The following is a 13,170-nucleotide window of genomic DNA, read 5'->3' as shown; positions in this document are numbered from 1 at the left end:
CGAACCCCCTTTCTGTGGGACACAGAGTCCCTGTGCCATGGGGCACCGAACCCCCTTTCTGAGGGGCACTGAACCCCTGTGCCATGGGGCACTGAACCCCCTTTCTGAGGGGCACTGAACCCTCTTTCTGTGGGGCACAGAGTCCCTGTGCCATGGGGCACCGAGCCCCCTTTCTGATGGGCACTGAGCCCCTCTGCCATGGGGCACTGAACCCTCTTTCTGAGGGGCACCGAACCCCCTTTCTGTGGGACACAGAGTCCCTGTGCCATGGGACACCGAACCCCCTTTCTGTGGGACACAGAGTCCTTGTGCCATGTGGCACCGAACCCCCTTTCTGATGGGCACTGAGCCCCTGTGCCATGGGACACCAAACCCCCTTTCTGAGGGGCACCGAACCCCCTTTTTGAGGGGCACCAAACCCCCTTTCTGAGGGGCACTGAGCCCCTGTGCCATGGGGCATTGAACCCCCTTTTCCGTGGGGCACAGAGCCCGCTCACCATGGGGCACCAGAACCCCCTTTCTAAGGGGCACCGAACCCCCTTTCTGAGGGGCACAGAGTCCCTGTGCCATAGGGCACTGAACCCCCTTTCTGTGGGACACAGAATCCCTGTGCCATGGGACACCTGAACCCCCTTTCTGAGGGGTACAGAGTCCTTGTGCCATGGGGCACTGAACCCCCTTTCTGAGGGGCACTGAACCCCCTTTTCTGTGGGACACAGAGTCCCTGTGCCATGGGGCGCCGAACCCGGTTTCTGAGGGGCACCGAGCCCGCTCGCCATGGGGCACACATTCCCTGGCAAGCAGGCTCCGAGCCCCCTCGCCATGGGGCAGGGCCCCCCCGCTCCGGGGCTCTGCAGCCCCCCTGCCCGGGCACGTGGCTCTCGCCACCGCCGCTGCTGTGCCCGCCCGCTCCCGTCCCGTCCCGTCCCGTCGCTGCGGGCTCGGTGCGCGGTGCGCGGGGCCCGGGGCGGGGCGCGCTCGGCCCGGTGCGGTTCGGTGCGGGCCCGGGGCGGGCCCGGGGCGGTCCAGGGGCGGGCGGAGGCGGCCCCGGTCCCTCCCTCCCCCCCCCCCCCCCTTCCCCTCCGCCGCCGCGGCCTCGTCGCTCCCGGGGCGGAGCGAAGCGTTTAAAAGCGTTTCCCTTCTTGGAGTAAAAGTCAGAGACTTGGGGAGCCCCCGGGAGCCCCCGGAGCCCCCTCCCCCCGGCCCGGCCTCCCCCCCAGGAGCCCCCCGGGACCCCCGGCCGCCGCTCCCGGTGAGTACCGGCCCCGCGGGACCCCCGGAAGGTTCCGGGGCGGCGGGAGAGGGGCCGCGGCCGTGGCCTCGTGCCCGGCCATGGCGGGGATGGCGGGAAGGGCCGCGGGGTCCCGCCACATCCCACCGGAGCCGCCGCGTTCCCCCGGGGGCGGCGGCAGCCCCGCCGCGGCCATCGACGGCCCGAGGCCGGCGAGGGGCGGGCAGGGGGGTGCGGGCTGTCCGGGCGGTGTCCCGGGGGTCCCGGGGGGAGTCGGGGGGCTCCGGGCCCGCCGGCGGGGCGGGGGCCGGGGGGGGCCGGGGGGGCGGCGGCGCCGGGCGGTGATTCATCCTTTCCCCCCGGCGCCGACGGGCGCGGACGGGGCGGCCCCTTCCCGCCCCCGCCCCCGCTTGGCCCGCGCGACGCCGGAGCCGCCCCGGCCTGGGAACCCCGAATCCCGGACAGCCTGCCCCCCCCCACCCCGGCCTGAGAACCCCCAGACCCACAGATACAACCCCCCCACCCCCCGCCCGGCCTGGGAACCCCAAATCTCACACAACCCCCCCCGTGGCCTGGGAGCCCCGAAACCACCGGAGCCCCTCCGCTCTGGGAACTCCAGGACTCACCTGGCGTCACATCCCCAAATCCCAGACCCCTCCCGGCCTGGGATCCCCGAAACTCACGGACCCCCCGGGCCTGGAAACCCCCAAACCCACGCGGTGCTGGCTCTCCCCAGCCCCGCAGCGTTGGACCCCCAGCCCCGGGGATCCCCGCGGGTCGGAGCCCCCAGACCCGCTGCGCCCCAGTCGTGGGACCCCCCGAGCCCACGGCACCCCCGGGCCTCAACCCTCGGGCCTCGGGACCACCAGCACTCAGAGCCCCCCGCCCCACAACACACCCAGCTGGAGACCCCCTCAGCCCCCAGCCGCTCTGCCCTCCCGACATCGCACCCCCAAAGCGCCCCCCGAAATCAGCCCCCCGCCCCACGGTCCCCCCAGAACCCCCTGCCCCCCCCATCCCACCCTTGTTCCTGCATTCCGCAGGCGCCGGGCGGCGCCGCTGCCTTTTCCCTCTCCCGTTTTGGGGACGAAGGTGGGAATTTTGGCACCGGCCACCCCCCGCCCCCCCCGCCGGGGCCGCCCCCGCCCGGGGCCGCGGGAGCCGGTCGGGGCGGCCGGGCCGGCACCGCCCTGGCGCCGGGGGGGCACCGGGAGGGGCCCCCCACAACCGGGGGGGGCCCCCCAAAAACCGGGGGATACACCCCAGAACCCGGGGCGGGGGGGTCCAAATCCAGGCCGGCCGCAGACGCGTGGTCGCCCCCCGCCCCACACTTGGGGGGCACCGGGCTGTGCCCGCGGTGCCAGCGGGGCTGGCGGCACCGAAGGGCTGTTGCTGTCACCGCCACTGTGACCCCTGCGCAGGGACCCCCGGGTCTGGGCATCCCCGGACCCCCCAGCACCCCCGAGCCCGCCCCGGACCCCTCCCGGCCTCCTGTCGGTGCTGCCGCCGTTGGCACCGGGGGACCGGCACCGTCGCGACTGTCGCGACCCCCCCACAGCGGGGACCCAGGATCGGGGAACCCTTCAACCCTCCCCGAGCCCCCCGGGCCCCCCGGGCCCGTGTCGGTGCCGCTGCCGCTGTTTACCCCCATTTTTTGGGCCGGTTCCACCCGATTCCCTTTGAAGTCGCCCCGTTGTCGTGACGACGCTGATGTCACGACCGGGCGGGGCCTCGTGGGTCCCACATGGCGCCTGCAGAGCCCCGGCCGCGGGGACACCAGGGACACCAGTGCCGGGGCCACCGCGGCCACCAGTGCTGAGGACACCGGGGCCGGGACAATGCGACCCACGGCCACGGCCTGGGGGCCACGGGGGTCCCGACACTGGCTGACGGGGACACAGCGACACTGGTGGCACCGGGGGACACGGGTCCCGGCCCGTGAGGGACATCCAGGGGGTCCCGGAGCGCCCGTCCCGCCGTGGTGACACCGAGGGGACACTGGGGACGTGGCACTGCCGGGGACACGTTCACAGCCCGGGTTGGGGACGGGCTTGGCGGTGCTGGCGCTGGGGACAGTCACCAGGGCCGTGTCCCTGTCCCGTGTCCCCAGCCCTGTCCCGTGTCCCGGTGCCACCGTCCCTCCTGTGTCCCCCCGGTGCCACCACGTGCCCATCCCCTGCCCCGGGACCCTCCCGGATCTCCCCAAAACACCTGGAGCCCCCCGGGGGCGACCCCCCTCTCCAGGGATGACCAATCCCCCCCATTCCCGCAGGTGGCACCGGGCTCCGGCCTCAGCGCAGAGACGGCACCGAGGGATCACCGGGACCGACACCGGGACCGGGACCGGGACCGGCACCGGGGTGTGCGACCGCCCCCGCCACCGCTGCCGCCCGCCGGGGTTCCTGGCGATGGGATTTTTTACCGTTTCTGCCCAAAATCACATTGCCAGGGATTTCCAACGGGCCCCAGCCCCCGCCGCCGCTCCGGGGGGGGGGCAGGGGAAGGGTTTGGGGGGGCCCTGGAGACCCTGGAGTGTGGGTGCGGGGTGGGGGTGGCGGGCTGTGCGGGTGCCCCGTGGGTGGTTTTGGGGTGCTGGGGGGGTTTTGGGGGCCGGGGGGCAGGGCTTAGCCCACCTGTGAACAGAGTCCAGCCGCGCCGTGTTCACAGTGGCTAAGTTCCGCCTCCCGCCCCCCGCACCCGGACACCGGGGCCCCCCCAAACCTTCGGGGCTCTCAAAACTCTTGGAGCCCCTCCCCGGGATCCCCCCTGAATCCCCCTGGGCCCCCCAAACCCCCGAGTGCCACTGCATGCACGAGGAGCACGGACCCCTCCGACAGCCTGGGGCACCCCAGGAGCCCCCAAAACCCTCCGCACCCCCCCGGGCGCCGCCCCCGGTGCCCGCTGAGCTGATTTGCAGTTGCTTTGGATAAACTGGCTCAGTTCAGCAGGAACAGGGGTCGGGCCCCCGCACCCCGAGACCCCCTTGGGGGTCCCCAATTCCCCCTGAGCCCTCCAACCCCCCCCCCCCCCGCCGGGGATCCCCCAGACCCTCTGATCCTGCGTGTCTGTCCCCGAGCTCACCGGGACCCGCAGGATCTTCCACAGCACCGAGACCCCCAAACCCCCGGAGGGGTTACCCAGAAATGAGGGGAGGGGGCGCAGGAACGCTCCAGCACGGTTCGAACCGTGGCTGGCGGGAGCTCGTGGGGCGCTAATGGGGGTGCGGGGTTCCGGAGTGGGGGGATTTGGGGGTTCGTGGGTTTGTGTGGGGGGTCCCGGGGGGGACTGTGGGGCGTGGCTGCTGTTCCCGTTCTCCCCCCGGTCCCGGGCGAGCCCCGGCAGCGGCCGCGGCCCCGCCGGCGGTGGGTGAGTCACGGGAGGGGCTCGGGGGGGGGTCCGGGGGGGCCCCGCCCCGCGCGAGGCCCCGGGGGGGGGCGCCGGCCTCCAGCCCCTCCCCCAACCGTTCCCTGTTTGTTTCCCAAAATAAACCCGGCGGCGCCGATTCCAGGGAATTTCCCTGACGTCATTGAGGGCGGGGCTCGCGCGCCGACCACGCCCTCGCGGGCCCCACCCAGGGTGGGGGAGGGGAGGCACCCACGTGTCTGTGCCCGCCCGGAAAGGGGCGTGGTCGCTTTGAGCGCTGGCCACGCCCCCGCCGCGCTGCCATTGGCTGCCGCGGCTCCGTCCGCTGTCAATCAGCGCGGGGCGGGGCGAGCTGCCAATCAGAGCGCAGCTCACCAATCAGCGCGGGGCGGGGGCGGAGCCACGGGGAAGGGGCGGGGCCCAGCGATCCATTCATAAAGTTGTGGCGGCGCCGGGAAACGGGGAAAGGGCGGGATCCCCCCTCAGCCCCGGGAATCCGCCGAGACCCTCTGAGAGCACCCCAGAAACACAGAGACCCCCGAGAAACACCCGCAGCTCCGTCCCAGCGATACCGGGACCCCCTCGAGACCCTCCCCAGGACCCACAGAACCCCTACAACCAGTCCCAGAACCCCTTGAAGACACCGGGGGCGCTCGGAATGATGATGCAGATGCACCCCCCGAGGAGATCGGGACCCCCCAGTGGATGCAAGGACGCCCCCGGGGGACCCTCGGGACTCCCGCGAACGCCTCACCTCGCCCCCAAAACCCTCCCGGTATCTACCGGGACACCCTCAGGGGACCCACAATCTCAGCCCCCCTCCCCAGATGTCTCCTCCAGTAGCTCCCCGAGCCCTGCGCGGCCACATCCCCGCAAATCAGACACCAGCCTTGTGGGTGCGGGGGGCGCACCGCAAATCCCTTTTATTAAAGAACGGCGGGGGCTGAGAACAGCTGCCCCGAGCCTGGCGGAGGTCGCCGCAGGGGGTTCCCGGGGGGGGCTCAGCCGCGGCCCTTCTTGGCCTTGTCCTTGGCGGGCGGCGGCGCCGAGACCAGGGCCAGCTTTTTGGGGAGGCTGCCCTGCGCCCGCTGCACGGTCTCCCGCTCGATCCGCATCCGGATCCCGACCTCCAGGCGCTGGGGAGAGCGCGGGGGGTCAGGGGAGGCACAGGGGAGCCCCCCCCGGGACCCCGCGGACCCCGCCACGGCCCCCTCACCTTCTTCAGCTTCTGCTGCTGGACCACGCGGAGCTTCTTGGGGGCGATGGAGCGGCCTGCGGAGAGCGGGGCTGGGCTGAGCCCGAGAGGCGCCGGGAGCTCGCACTCACAGCCCCGTGTCCCCCCAGAAAGCCACCGAGACGCCACCGGAGACCCCCCCGCCCGCGACTTCTGCGGGACCGCCGCCAACCCAGAGCCTCCCGTCCACCCCTGAGGCGTCCTGTCCCCCTCAGCCCGGAGCCCCGAGTCCGCCTGTGCCCCCGCACCGTTCCCCGGGCCCCGGCATCCACCTCACCTCCCTTCCGTGGGCCCCGAGCCGCACGAGCCGCCGCCGGCGCCACCTTCGGACGCTTGGCCGCCGCCTTGGGCCGGCCCTGAGCCATGACGGCCGCTCCCGGGTTGGGCCCGGGGCAAACGGGGCGGGAGCGCGGGACGCGCCGGGATTCACCGGGGGCCTTAGTGCCGCAAAGGCTGCCGGGATACACCGGGGCATTGCTGCCGCAAAGGCTGCCGGGATACACCGGGGCGTTACTGCCGCAAAGGCTGCCGGGATACACCGGGGCGTCATTGCCACAAAGGCTGCCGGGATACACCGGGGCATTAGTGCCGCAAAGGCTGCCGGGATACACCAGGGCCGTTTTTTCTTCAAATGCCGTAAGGATACACCGAGGTTTTATTCCCCCAAAGGCTGCAGAAATACCGAGGCTTTTTTTTTTCCTCAAAAGCTGCCGGGATACACCGGAGCTTTTTTTTATTTTTTTCCGCAAAGACTGCCGGGATACACCAGGGCATTACTGCCGCAAAGGCTGCAGGGATACACCGAGGCGTCATTGCCGCAAAGGCCGCAAGAGTACACCAGGGCGGTTTTTTTCCGCAAAGGCCGTAAGGATACACCGACGCGTTATCACCGCAAAGGCTGCAGAAATACCGAGGCTTTATTTTTTTTTTTTTTCCCCCCGCGAAGGCTGCAAGGGATACACCGAGGCGCCATTGCCGCAAAGGCTGCCGGGATACACCGGGGCGTTATTCCCGCAAAGGCTGCCGGGATACACCGAGGCGTCATTCCCGCAAAGGCTGCCGGGATACACCGAGGCTTCATTCCCGCAAAGTCTGCCGGGATACACCGAGGCGTCATTCCCGCAAAGGCTGCCGGGATACACCGAGGCAGGCGCCATCACCGCTCCCCCCGCTCGGCCAGCGCCTGGCTCAGCTCCGAGGGGGCGAACACCCCCCACTCCGTGATGATGCCGCCCGTGATGAGCTCATGCGGCGTGACGTCAAAGGCCGGGTTCCACACGTCGACCTCTGCAGGAGGAAGAGGAGGGCGGCCACGGGCTCAGAGGGGCTCTGGCAGAGACCCCAGGCAGCCCCCCCTCCCCTCCCCGCCCGGCACCCACCGGGCTCGGCCAGCAGGACCCCCCCGAGCTGCGTCAGCTCCGTCCCCGGCCGCTCCTCGATGGGGATCAGGCGGCCCGAGGCCAGCGAGGGGTCGCAGGTGCTGCTGGGGGCGGCCACGTAGAAGGGGATCCCCATGTGCCGCGCGGCCACCGCCAGCTGGAACGTCCCGATCTTGTTGGCCACGTCCCCGTTGGCGGTGACGCGGTCAGCGCCCACCACCACGGCTGGGGACAGAGCGGGGTCAGCGGGACGCGTCCTGTGCCCCATCGCATCCCTGTGCCCCTCATTGTCCCGGCCCTGTGTCACCTGTCCCCTCCCTGTGCCCCTCATTGTCCCATCCCGTGTCACCTGTCCCCTCCCTGTGCCCCTCATTGTCCCATCCTGTGTCACCTGTCCCCTCCCTGTGCCCCTCATTGTCCCATCCTGTGTCACCTGTCCCCTCCCTGTGCCCCCCTTTGTCCCATCCCGTGTCACCCCTCCCGTGCCCCCCATTGTCCCAGTCCTGTGTCACCTGTCCCCTCCCTGTGCCCCTCATTGTCCCATCCTGTGTCACCTGTCCCCTCCCTGTGCCCCTCATTGTCCCAGTCCTGTGTCACCTGTCCCCTCCCTGTGCCCCTCATTGTCCCATCCTGTGTCACCCCTCCCTGTGCCCCTCATTGTCCCATCCTGTGTCACCTGTCCCCTCCCTGTGTCCCTCATTGTCCCATCCTGTGTCACCCCTCCCGTGTCCCTCCTCCTCGTCCCCACGTTCCCCGCCCGTGCCGTGTCCCTGCACCCCCCGTGTCCCCCCTCGCCCCTCACCCTGCACCCCCCGTGTCCCCCCCGTGTCCCCCCGTGTCCCCCCTCGCCCCTCACCCTGCACCCCCCGTGTCCCCCCCGTGTCCCCCCGTGTCCCCCCTCGCCCCTCACCCTGCACCCCCCGTGTCCCCCCGTGTCCCCCCGTGTCCCTGTCCCCCCGCGTCCCCCCTCGCCCCTCACCCTGCACCCCCCGTGTCCCCCCGTGTCCCTGTCCCCCCGTGTCCCCCCGTGTCCCCCCTCGCCCCTCACCCTGCACCCCCCGTGTCCCCCCCGTGTCCCTGTCCCCCCGTGTCCCCCCGTGTCCCCCCGTGTCCCCCCTCGCCCTCACCCTGCACCCCCCGTGTCCCCCCGTGTCCCTGTCCCCCCGTGTCCCTGTCCCCCCGTGTCCCCCCTCGCCCTCACCCTGCACCCCCCGTGTCCCCCCGTGTCCCTGTCCCCCCGTGTCCCTGTCCCCCCGTGTCCCCCCTCGCCCTCACCCTGCACCCCCCGTGTCCCCCCGTGTCCCCCCTCGCCCCTCACCCTGCACCCCCCGTGTCCCCCCGTGTCCCCCCTCGCCCCTCACCCTGCACCCCCCGTGTCCCCCCGTGTCCCCCCGTGTCCCTGTCCCCCCGTGTCCCCCCGTGTCCCCCGTGTCCCCCCTCGCCCCTCACCCTGCACCCCGCGCTCCCTCATGGCCGCGGCCGCCGCGCTGTCGGCGATCAGCGTCACCGGGACTCCGTCGTGGCGCAGCTCGAGCGCCGAGAGCCGCGACCCCTGGTTGTAGGGCCGGGTCTCGGTGCAGAACACGCGCGACAGGGACCCGCGCTGGTGCAGCGCCCGCACCACCCCTGCGGACACGCGGGGGACGCGTCACGACAGCCCCTATCGCGATAGAGAAAAACCGCGGGGAAAGAGGGAGGAAAAAGGGGGTACGGACCCCCCGCCGGTGCCCCCCGTACCCAGCGCGGTGCCGTAGCCCGCGGTCGCCAGGGTCCCGGTGTTGCAGTGGGTCAGGACGGTGACGGGGCCGCCCCCCGCGACCCTCCCCAGGATGTGACTCGCCCCGTGCGCGCCGATGCTCCGGTTGTCGCGCCGGTCCTTCTCCAGCAGCCCCTCGATGTACTCGATGATGCTGGGGAGGGGGCGGGGGGAAAACGGGGGGTGGGACCCCCCCAGGTCTGAGCCCAAACCCGCCCCAGGGGGTGACGAGACCCCCCCCCAATTAACGCCCAACCCACCCCCAGCAGCGCCTGGGACCCCAAATCCACCTCGGGACCCCAAATCCACTCCAGCAGCGCCTGGAACCCCAAATCCACCTCGGGACCCCAAATACACCCCCAGCAGCACCTGGGACCCCAAATTCACCCCAGCAGCACCTGGGACCCCAAATTCATCCCCAGCGGCACCTGGAACCCCAAATCCACCTCGGGACCCCAAATTCACCCTCTCAGCAGCACCTGCAACCCCAAATCCACCTCGGGACCCCAAATTCACCCCAGCAGCGCCTGGAACCCCAAATCCACCTCGGGACCCCAAATTCACCCCAGCGGCACCTGGAACCCCAAATTCACCCCAGCAGCGCCTGGAACCCCAAATCCACCTCGGGACCCCAAATCCACCCTCAGCAGCACCTGGGATCCCAAATTCACCCCCAGCGGCACCTGGAACCCCAAATTCACCTCGGGACCCCAAATCCACATTGGGACCCCAAATTCACCCCAGCGGCGCCTGGAACCCCAAATCCACCTCGGGACCCCAATTCCCCACCTGGGAGACCCCCTTACACCACCCCAGGGACCACCCGAGTCCTCTCCCACCCCCCGAAACTCCCGCCGGGGATCCCCAATACTGATCCCAGCGCCCCCCAAATTCCCCCGGCCCCTCCCCGTTACCTCTCCCGCAGCTGCCCGGGGGTCACCCCGGGGGTCTCCGCCCGCTGCCGCACGAACGCGCGGAGCCGCTCGGCCTCGCGGCCCAGGTTGGCGGCCGTGGGGCGGGCGCTCAGCAGGAACCCCAATTTCTGCCCCACGAACTCCTCCAGCGCCCCCAAATCCTCGCGGGGCCCCGCGCCCCCCGCCAGCTCCACGGCCAGGCTGAGGCAGCCCAGCAGGGCGATGGCGGGGGCGCCGCGCACCTGGGGGGGCACAGAGACCCCCTGAGCCAAATTGGGGGGCAATAAACACCCCCTGAGCCAACCTGGGGGGCAATAAACACCCCCTGAGCCAACCTGGGGGGCACCAAACACCCCCTGAGCCAACTTGGGGGGCACCAAACACCCCCTGAGCCAAATTGGGGGCAATAAACACCCCCTGAGCCATCCTGGGGGGCAATAAACACCCCCTGAGCCATCCTGGGGGGCACCAAACACCCCCTGAGCCAACTTGGGGGGCAATAAACACCCCCTGAGCCATCCTGGGGGTTAATAAACACCCCCTGAGCCCACCTGGGGGGCAATAAACACCCCCTGAGCCAAATTGGGGGGCAATAAACACCCCCTGAGCCAACCTGGGGGGCACAGAGCCCCCCTGAGCCCACCTGGGGGGCAATAAACACCCCCTGAGCCAATCTGGGGGGCAATAAACACCCCCTGAGCCATCCTGGGGGGCAATAAACACCCCCTGAGCCAATCTGGGGGGCAATAAACACCCCCTGAGCCAACTTGGGGGGCAATAAACACCCCCTGAGCCCACCTGGGGGGCAATAAACACCCCCTGAGCCATCCTGGGGGGCACCAAACACCCCCTGAGCCATCCTGGGGGGCAATAAACACCCCCTGAGCCATCCTGGGGGGCAATAAACACCCCCTGAGCCATCCTGGGGGGCACAGAGCCCCCCTGAGCCAACCTGGGGGGCAATAAACACCCCCTGAGCCATCCTGGGGGGCACAGAGCCCCCCTGAGCCAAATTGGGGGGCAATAAACACCCCCTGAGCCCACCTGGGGGGCACCAAACACCCCCTGAGCCAACTTGGGGGGCACCAAACACCCCCTGAGCCCCCCAGGAGGATTTGGGGTCCCCCAAACACGGGGGGCGCGAAGGAAGGCGCGGGGGGGGGGGTTGATTTGGGGTCTCAGAGGAATTTGGGGTACCGGGGGGGGGTCTCCCCTCACCTCCATGTCGCGGATCGCCCCCCAGGCGCGCTCCACGCCCCCCACCCGCTCGTAGCGGAGCTGCCCCGGCAGCAGCCGCTGGTTCAGAACCTCCAGGGAGCCGCGCCGGTACCGCAGCGACTCGAGCGCCATCGCGACAGCGCGACAGACGGACACCGCGACACGGGGACGGACGGACGCACACCGCGACAGACGGACGGACGGACAGACAGACAGAACCGCCCCTTCCGGGGGCAGCGCCCGCCCCCGCCGGCACCGCCCAGCGGCGGCGGCGTTGGAGTGACTCGCGACTATCGCGACAGATTTAATTCCGAACCGCTCGCGGCTATAAATTACAATTGTGGGAAGGGGGGTTGATCTTTTTTTGGGGGAGGGGGGTCCCCCCCAAAAAAAACTCGTCTCAGGGGCTGTCGGAGCCCGAATCCGAGTAGTCGGCGACGAGCGACGGGCCGGGGGCGGCACCGGGGGGTCCCGGGGGTACCTCGGAGGGTTCCGGGGGTACCGGAGACCCCTCCCCCGCCGCCCGCCGCCGCACGATGCCGAGCCCGGCGGGGGTCGCGGGGCTCGGGGAGGCTTTGGGAGCCCGCGCAGCCCCCAGACCCAATTTCTGCAGAGCCCCCCCGGCCGCTCGGGGGCTGAACCAGGAGCGCCGGGAGATCTCGGAGCGCTTCAGCCGCTGCTTCTCCTCGTAGGCTGCGGGTGGATAAATGGGTCAGCAAAATGCCCGAAGCCCACCCGAGACCCCCGCCCCGCATCCCCCCACGCACAATCGGGGGCTCGCAGGCTGAGCAGCGCGGCCAGGCGCCGATCCTCCTCCTCCTCGCGGAGCAGCGGGATGCTGAGCCCGGCCCGCGCCCGCAGCGCCGCCGCCTCCTCCTCCTCCTCCCGCAGCAGCTTCTTCTCCTCCTGGGATGGGGAAAAAAAGGGGAAAAGGGGATGGGGGCGAGGCGGGGAGACCCCCACGAGGGGGGTAGGAGAAGCTCCGTGGGGTTTAGGGGCTTCCCCGGTGGGTATTTGGGGGGGCAAGTGGAAATTTGGGGGGTGCCGGTGGAAATTTGGGGGTCCCGATGGAAGTTTGGGGGTCCCGATGGAAGTTTGGGGGTCCTGATGGAAATTTGGGGGTCCTGATGGAAATTCGGGGGGTCCCGATGGAAATTTGGGGGTCCCAATGGAAATTCAGGGGGTCCCAGTGAAAATTCGGGGATGCCAATGGAAATTCTGGGTTCCCAATGGAAATTTGGGGGGGGGGGTCTCAATGGAAATTTGGGGGTCCCAATGGAAATTTGGGTGTCCCAGTGGAAATTCAGGGGATCTCAGTGGAAATTCGGGGGGGTCTCAGTGGAAACTCGGGGGTTCCAATAGAAACTCGGGGGTCCCAATGGAAATTCTGGATGCCAATGGAAATTCGGGGGGTCACAGTGGAAATTTGGGGTTCCCAATGGAAATTCGGGGGCCCAATGGAAATTCTGGGTTCCCAATGGAAATTTGGGGGGGGGGTCGGGTCTCAATGGAAATTTGGGGGTCCCAATGGAAATTTGGGGAGTCCCAATGGAAACTCGGGGTCCAAATGGAAATTTGGGGTCTCAATGGAAATTTGGGGTCCCAGTGGAAATTCGGGTTCCCAATGGAAATTTGGGGTCTCAATGGAAATTTGGGGTCCCAGTGGAAATTCGGGTTCCCAATGGAAATTTGGGGTCTCAATGGAAATTTGGGTGTCCCAGTGGAAATTCGGGGGCCCAGTGGAAACTCGGAGGGTCTCAGGTCCCAGTGGAAATTCGGGGGGGGTCTCAGTGGAAATTCAGGGGTTCCAATAGAAACTCGGGGGTCCCAATGGAAATTCTGGATGCCAATGGAAATTTGGGGGGTCCCAGTGGAAATTTGGGGTTCCCAATGGAAATTTGGGAGTCCCAATGGAAATTCAGGGGGTCCCAGTGGAAATTCGGGGTCCCAATGGAAACTCGGGGGGTCCCAGTGGAAATTTGGGGGGTCCCAATAGAAATTTGGGGTTCCCAATGGAAATTCGGGGTCCCAATGGAAATTTGGGGTTCCCAGTGGAAATTCGGGGTCCCAATGGA

General features: G+C 69.3%; 3 protein-coding genes across 3 annotated transcripts in view; all 3 read right to left on the bottom strand.

The window, feature by feature from the left end:
• Positions 1-5,491: 5,491 nt before the first annotated feature.
• Positions 5,492-6,374, bottom strand: C25H19orf53 (chromosome 25 C19orf53 homolog). Its single transcript, XM_056510572.1, has 3 exons — positions 6,106-6,374; positions 5,811-5,866; positions 5,492-5,730 (listed from the first exon to the last, which is right to left on the bottom strand). Exons 1-3 carry the CDS (start codon positions 6,191-6,193, stop codon positions 5,596-5,598), a joined length of 279 nt encoding a protein of 92 aa, XP_056366547.1. The 5' UTR covers positions 6,194-6,374; the 3' UTR covers positions 5,492-5,595.
• Positions 6,375-6,727: 353 nt separating this feature from the next.
• MRI1 (methylthioribose-1-phosphate isomerase 1) lies at positions 6,728-11,338 on the bottom strand. Its single transcript, XM_056510517.1, has 6 exons — positions 11,096-11,338; positions 9,878-10,119; positions 8,945-9,117; positions 8,657-8,833; positions 7,208-7,432; positions 6,728-7,115 (listed from the first exon to the last, which is right to left on the bottom strand). Exons 1-6 carry the CDS (start codon positions 11,225-11,227, stop codon positions 6,985-6,987), a joined length of 1,080 nt encoding a protein of 359 aa, XP_056366492.1. The 5' UTR covers positions 11,228-11,338; the 3' UTR covers positions 6,728-6,984.
• A 54-nt stretch (positions 11,339-11,392) lies between these two features.
• YJU2B (YJU2 splicing factor homolog B) overlaps positions 11,393-13,170 on the bottom strand; it is a 2,002-nt gene continuing 224 nt past the window's right edge. The window contains exons 2-3 of the mRNA XM_056509968.1: positions 11,863-11,999; positions 11,393-11,788 (exon numbers count right to left, since the gene is read on the bottom strand). Coding sequence (XP_056365943.1) covers positions 11,496-11,788; positions 11,863-11,999 — 430 coding nt within the window. The 3' untranslated portion in view covers positions 11,393-11,495. The remainder of the gene's footprint in view (positions 11,789-11,862; positions 12,000-13,170) is intronic.

This window comes from Oenanthe melanoleuca, chromosome 25 (assembly GCF_029582105.1).
Source record: "Oenanthe melanoleuca isolate GR-GAL-2019-014 chromosome 25, OMel1.0, whole genome shotgun sequence".
Lineage (NCBI taxonomy): Eukaryota > Metazoa > Chordata > Aves > Passeriformes > Muscicapidae > Oenanthe > Oenanthe melanoleuca.
Note: the sequence above shows the minus strand (reverse complement) of the source record. Positions and strands in the feature narration are given on the sequence as shown.